Source organism: Mus pahari, chromosome 6 (genome assembly GCF_900095145.1).
Source record: "Mus pahari chromosome 6, PAHARI_EIJ_v1.1, whole genome shotgun sequence".
NCBI lineage: Eukaryota > Metazoa > Chordata > Mammalia > Rodentia > Muridae > Mus > Mus pahari.
The window spans coordinates 59128874-59136077 of NC_034595.1; the positions used below are offsets into that span (position 1 = coordinate 59128874).

The 7204-nt window shown below is 48.3% G+C and overlaps 1 protein-coding gene across 1 annotated transcript in view; it reads left to right on the forward strand.

The window, feature by feature from the left end:
* Positions 1–406: 406 nt before the first annotated feature.
* LOC110323636 (cytochrome c oxidase assembly factor 7) overlaps positions 407–7204 on the forward strand; it is a 9179-nt gene continuing 2381 nt past the window's right edge. The window contains exons 1-2 of the mRNA XM_021200965.2: positions 407–526; positions 3937–4077. Coding sequence (XP_021056624.1) covers positions 421–526; positions 3937–4077 — 247 coding nt within the window. The 5' untranslated portion in view covers positions 407–420. The remainder of the gene's footprint in view (positions 527–3936; positions 4078–7204) is intronic.

Genomic DNA, 7204 nt, shown 5'->3' on the forward strand with positions numbered 1-7204 from the left:
GCTTTCCCAATGAATTTCAAGTTCTGTTTCATGATGCTGCAGAGCACTTGGTGGTGAGTTCCATCCCAACGCCGTAAGCTTTGGTAAAGCAGGGACCGGAGCTCCCGGCTGTGTCAGCTTTAGAACAGGAACTAAAGAATGGCTGGCTGATCCCGACTACAGGGAGAAAACCATTAAGGGGCAGTATGCCCTCAGATAAGCCGACGCAGAAACCTGGGAGAGGGCTGTCCAAAAAGATGAAGAAAAGCCGGGGGAGGACGCTACCACCGCAAAGGTTGCTGGGAAGCGGTATTCTTCTTCTTCCCTCCACCCCCTCCCCCGTACTGCGGAGCGCTGACGTCACGCACGCCGCCCGCATTCCCCGCCCCCGGGCTGGCTCACGTAACTGGGGGTGGAGCCACAAAGCGATTTGTAGGAGTCATGGCGGGCTTGGTTGACTTCCAGGACGAGGAGCAGGTGAAGTCCTTCCTGGAGAACATGGAGGTGGAGTGTCACTACCAATGCTACCGCGAGAAGGACCCAGAGGGTGAGCGCCAACCGCGCAGCCTGGGACATAGAGGAAGGGCGCGATCGTGGGGTGCAGACGTGGTCACGTGGCGCGCCGAGGACGCCTAAGGACCGGGTCAGGGACTCTACGGACCTGTGGGCGGGGAGTTGTAGCGTACTGGGGGCGGGGCCTGCAGCGGAGGGCGGAGCCCTCAGGCTAGATGCAGTGTAGTCTGGTTTAGGGTGCTAGGACTGGAGGTGTGAGGGTGAAATGGAACCTTGGCGTACCTGTCTTTGAGGGAATCGGTTAGCCTGCAGGAAATAAGTGAAATATATGCTAGGAGTAACTGCGCGCCAGACTTGGCATCATGCACCTGTAATTCTAGCGTTCGGGAGGCTGAGAAAGGAGGATCACTTAGAACCAGTTAAGGACCAGCCTGGACTACATAGCAAAACCCGGTCCAAAAAAAGAATTGGAGAGGGAGATTGGAGTGGTGGTCCAGCAGTTAGGAACCCATACTGCTTTTGCAAGAGGACCGGAGTTCAAAACGCAGCACCCTTGTGGGGCAGTTTACAGTCATCTGTAACTCCACAGTTCTAGGAGATCCAATGCCTCTGGCCTCTGTTGCCGCCACACCACATGCTCATATACACACATCCATAAACTGTCACTATGTAGCCTTGACTGGCCTAGAACTTACAGTGTAGACCATGCTAGCCTTGGACTCAGAACTACCTTCCTCTATCTTCTGAGCTTTTGGCATGAGCCACAGGCCTGTTAACAAATTAATTAATTAATTTGTTGAGGCGTGATTCTTCGTGTAGTCCTGGCTGTCCTGAACTCCCTTCTGAGGACCAGGCTAGCCTGAAACTCAGATCTCTGCCAGCCTCTGTCTCTCAAGTGCTGGAAGGTGTGGGCCGCCATCACCCAGCACAAAATTCAATTTTTTTTTTTTTAAGGCAAGTGAAATGTGATAAAAGAACTGAGTGAAGGGCACTGCCCAATGGCATGGCTTTTGAATAAAGCTTTGAAGGAGGGAAGGAACCATTGTAAGTCTTTGCCAGGCAGAGGTAATGAAAGGTCAGAGGCAGAAATGGCTTCTTATGTGCAGTGAGGAGGTGGAGTGTATGGGTGACCAATGCCCAGAGAAGTGTCCAGTGTCTGTGGGTTGTTTTCCTATTGTTTTATTTAAGGGAAAAGAACAAAAATGGCTCTGGCCTTCCTTTCCAGTAGCTTACAGTCTAGTTCCCAAGAAATGACTTTCTATTTCTTGAAATTAGTCCACTGTAGTGCGACTCTGGTTAAGGAACCCAGGATTATTCTTTGGGAGCTAGTCCATGTCCCAGTTGAAGAAAAATTTCAGGGGAATTGACCCTCTGGTCTCTGAGGACCAGGGTGGTTGGGCGTAGTCCACAGAGGTGAGCTGTGTAGTCAGTCAGTGAGGGAGAGGGAGGTGGGGGAAGACAGAGCTCTTTTGGAAAGTGAGTTCAGGATCGCTCAGAATCAGGTCAAATTCATTTTTGTTTTACAGTCCTGAGGCACAAAACCAGGGCTTCTGAATGTAGTGGGGAAGTTTTCTACCACTGGGCTCTAACTCCAGTTCCAGAATTAAGTTTGTACAGGAAGCCTGGACTGCCGTGTACCCTGCCTTCTAAGCAAGGACTTTAGACTTGACTCTGTAGGCATGTTTGAGGAGTTCATGGTAGTTGATGTGAGTTACGTGGAGGACATGCCGAGCAGGGAGTGCAGGAGAGCCGTGTGAGAACTGGCCGAGGGCTGGGGTTGTAGGCTGGTTGGAAGAGCACTCACCTGGTGTACCTGAGGCCCTGAGTACTATGCCCGGCTCAGACTGCATATGCACATGCTTAGCGTGAGATCCCCGCATTCAGGGAGGTAGAGGCAACAGGATCAGGGACATCCTTAGCTACATAGTGAGTTCTGGTCCAGCATAGGTTATTCAAGACTCTGCCTCAAATTAAACAAACAAAAATAACATCAATTATTGTTATTATTCTCAGTGTTAGAATGCCCCCTCCCCAGTTAGCTTCCTCTGTACTCACCCAGACAGGAGCAAACATAAGCACTTGTGCAATGATTTTTAAAATGCAAAGTGAATCTTATCACTTCCCTTCTCTGTAAGAGATTACTTGTATGGTTTTTCATTGTGGGAACTGGGATTGAACCAAGGGCCTCCCGAACTCTAGGCAAGGACTGTGTCACTGAGCTCCACACACCTCCAGCCCCACTTTCCTACTCCTAAGAACCCTTTGTGCTTTATGCTTTATGGGTAACTTGCCCATTGTGGAGAGAGGCGCAGCACTAATTTCTTTGGGTGTTTGAGGTTCTTGCCATCCTACCCCCATACCTCCTTAACTCTGCCTCCTCCTACCATATTAGTGCCCTGTTTATTTCCCCTTCCGCCTGTTTCTGGACCCTTTCCATTTCGTTGTCTCGATTTGATAGGGATGGAGCCACCCAGGGCCTCGTACTTTGCCTTGTTGTGCACGGAGCAACACCTCCAGCTCCTCAGTCCTTACGTAGCTAGTGCTCTCTTCAGCTCAGCTGTCACCGTCCTCCGTGGGACCTTCCTTGGTGCCCAAACTGTCTTCACCATAAGATGTACAATAAACTTTCTCATCAGTTATTTCAGTTATAACCTAGTGTTTGAAAGCACTACCTTTCCTTATTTTATTTCCTCATTTCCTAACCTACCTGAACTGTACAAGGTCCTGAAGGATGACTTTGAACTCCTTATCTCTTGGCAGTGCAGGCACTATAGGCGTGTACTTGCATGCCTGGCTTAAGCGTATAACTATTAGGAGGGCAAATGACAATATTCCCAGCAGCTGTGCATGTGTCATATACTTTCATACATGAGATAGTGTGTATATATGTTCAAATATTTGATGACTGAAAATGAAGAATAGTCTGATGTTGCTGGGAACGCTAAGAGGCTGGCTAGAACTGGAACATCCCAGATATGGAAAAACCTATTGCCCACTCCTTTGGTAGCTTCCATTTCTATTTTGGGGGCTTCAGGTTTCCCCAGGCCAGGTAGTAAGGTAATTACATCTCATTTCTGGTTTTCTGCTGCAAAAGGCATTCACAAACTCTTTTTGGGTTTTAGGGTTTTTATTACATAACTTGCAGAGAGGTTCCAAAGCTAGTAAAGTGTCCGTCATTGGAAGTCAGCTGGTGGTTAGGCCTGGCTGACAGGGATTGGAAGGTCTGGCAGCGGTAGAGCCATGGCAGGGCTTAGTCTTCCTGATCTGTACATTGCTGGCCAGCAGGGGACATGTCCCCATGTCCCCTTTTAAGAAGGGCTGGACACTTGGTTTCCGTGCTAAATCTGGTTGGCACGTTTGAGAGCTCGACTGGATCTGATTGTACCTGGGCCCCCTGAACAGCAGCTGCTGGCATGATTGATTGTTGATGACCCTCTTCTCTAGGTTGCTATCGGCTGGTGGACTATCTGGAAGGAATCCAAAAGAATTTTGATGAAGCCGCAAAGGTGCTGAAGTTCAACTGTGAGAAATACGGGCATGGTGATAGCTGTTACAAGCTGGGGGCCTATTACGTGACTGGCAAAGGTGAGTTGTGGGGCTTCCCGGGCATGGGGGACTGTGGTGCACAAAGTACACGCAGGGGCTCAGCAGAGAGGTAGTGGAAGGACTCAGAGTGTAACTGAAGCAACCTCTGGGGTTTCTGTTTGCACATTGTAGGCCCTTGACTGGTTCTCTCTCTCTTTTTTTTTTAAAGATTTATTTATTTTTTTATTTTATATGAGTACACTGCAGCTGTCTTCAGACACAGCAGAAGAGGGCATTGGGTCCCATTACAGATGGTTGTAAGCCACCATGTGGTTGCTGAAAATTGAACTCAGAACCTCTGGAAGAGCAGTCAGTGCTCTTAACCATTGAGCCATCTCTCCAGCCACCCCTCCCCCAAAAAAAAAACCTTTTTCAAATTACATTTACTTATTTTGGTATGGGGCAGTTGTGTACTATGTCTTACTTGTGAAGATCATAGGACAACAGAGGATCTTTACATAGCCCAGGCTGTCTTCAAACTCACGAGCTCCATCTGCTTCTACCTCTTGAGTGCTGGATTTAAAGGTGTGCACCATTAGGTCCAGCTCAATTTTTGTTTTTTTTTTTTAAAGAGCAGAGTTTTACTGTAGTTTTATTGGCTAGAGTCATCTCAAAGGAGGGAGCCCCAGTTGAAAAAAATGCCTCCATTAGATCAGGCTGCAGGCAGCCCTGTAGGGCATTTTCTTAATTAGTATAGATGTGGGAAGGTCCAGCCCATTGTGGTTGGTGCCATCCCTGGGCTGGTGGTCCTGGGTTCTATAAGAAGCAGTCTGAGCAAACTGTGGGGAGCGAACCAGGAAGTAGCGCCCTCCATGGCCCCTGCATCAGCTCCGGCCTCTGGGTTTCTATCCTGTTGGGTTCCTGTCCCGACTTCCTTCAGTGATGGACTATGGAAGTGTAGCCAAATGAACCCTGTCCTCCCCAGTTGCTTTGGTAATGCTGTTTCAGCACAGCGATAGAAACTGATAGGTTATTTCTCTGCCAGTGAAGTGAGCCAGTTCAAGCCAGACTAGATTATATTAAAGGCAGGCTTATTGGAAAGCTGCTCTTGGGCCGAGTTCACTGGCCCCAAGAATTGGAGTCACCATGGGTGGTGGGGCAAGAAAAAGGGAGACGGGAGATGGGGCTGGGGGGGTATGCAAATGTCTGGATTATATAGGGAAGAACCTCAGGGGCAAGGGCAACCCAGCCTCTGGGCTGGAAAGTTCAGGGTTAGGGGCAAGATATGCCAGGTAGGGACTGGGGGATGCTGGGGGGAACCTCGAAGCCAGGTCTGCTTTGATATGTGAAATATTGCACCTCAGCCTCTTGTCACAGGGTCTAAAACCAAACAGAAACCCTAACTAAGAAAGTGGCGTAGAATATAATTTGTAGTCCAAATTTGCCTGGAATGTTCAGGAACCTCCTGTCTCTGCTTGCTGAATGAAAAATTAAGCATGACAACCATCCTAGCCTTAGCTAGTCATTTTTAACTGTGTCCCAGTTTTGTCATCTGTAAACTGCGAGAAGTAGGGCCTGGGTTTAGTTGGACTACGGATTGACATCCTGTCTCAGAATTCAAAGTAAAAACATAATGAAAGAAATAGTTCTTGTTCCATAGGATTGTTCTGAGGGTGAATACATGGATGGATGGGTGGGTGGGTGGGTGGGTAAGTGGATGGGTGGGTGGGTGGATGGATGGATGGATGGTTGATAGATAGATAGTATAGGTATGAAATGCCTACTTGAGTAGACTACAGACCACCAAGAGTACAAGGCCAATAAAGAGTTCTTTATTTGTCAGTGGCTGAGAGCAGACTCAAACTAGAAAGAACGCTCCACCTGAATTGAAGTAGGATGGGTTGCTAAAGTCCAGATCATAACTACATCACACCAGCCGGGCGTGGTGGCGCACGTCTTTAATCCCAGCACTTGGGAGTCAGAGGCAGGCGAATTTCTGAGTTCCAGGACAGCCAAGGCTACACCAGAGGCATGGGGTAGGGGTGAGGGTCAGTTTGTTAAAACAATTTGTTTTATGTTGGAAACAATGGACTCCGGAAGCAGTGTGAGAATGCTCTGCTCAGCAGGATGTGGTGGGGTGTGTGCTGGAGAGCAGTTGGGTGAAATGCCAATAAGCTAGAACAAAATGGAAGTACTGTGGGCAGTTCAGGTAAAGATTAATATGTGGGCCATAGAGATGGCTCCATGGTTAAGAGCACTGGTTCTGGCAGATGACCCAGGGTCACAACCATTTGTGACTCCAGTTCCAGGAGACTCAGCTTCTGATCTCCTCAGGCACCAGGCACACGCAGTGGTGCATGTACATATACACAGGCAAAATACTTGTATAAAATAAATAAAAATTAAAAATGAAATATTAGTAAAGCTATCAGAATATGCTGAGCACAGAGTAAGAGTTGAGTAACTAGCCTTTATATTTTTTTCTCATGCCCTAATTATCTCAAAAATAATGCTAAGCTTTTGCCAGATAGCAAGTTATCTCTTGTTCTCTGTGGGTTAGGAGTTTGGGGTTGGTGTAGCTGGGTGTCTTTGGACCGGGGGGCATTGCTGTAGTCGTTGGAAGGCTTGATTGAAGTTGCCATTTAGATGTTGGCTTACTCACTGGCCTGATGGCAAGGCCTTGCTCCTGACAGCTATGGTCAGGAGACCCCTGTGAGCTCTCCATTTCTCCCTGGGCTGCAGGATCATACTAGCTTCCTTCAAAGTAAGTACCCCAGTAAAGAGAATCCAAAAATGTTTGGCTCCGTGGTGTACACTGGCTGCTCTTCCAGGAGAGCTGAGTTCCATTCCCAGTACCCACATAGCAGTTACAACTTTCTGTAATTCCAATTCTCTGGTATCTGATGCCCCATCGGCATGCATATGATACAGACATACATGCAGGTACTCATCTGTATTCATTAAAATAAGAAAGAGGGAAGGCGGGGAAGGAGAGGGAAGGAGAGAGCGTTGGACAGTCCCAGCATTTGGAGACAGAATGTGTGTGTATCTTCTGAGGCTAGCCTGAGCTACATAAGAAAGCTCCAGGACAGCAGGGTGTGGTGGCACACGCCTTTAATCCCAGCACTCAGGAGGCAGAGGCAGGTGGATTTCTGAGTTCGAGGCCAGCCTGGTCTACAAAGTGAGT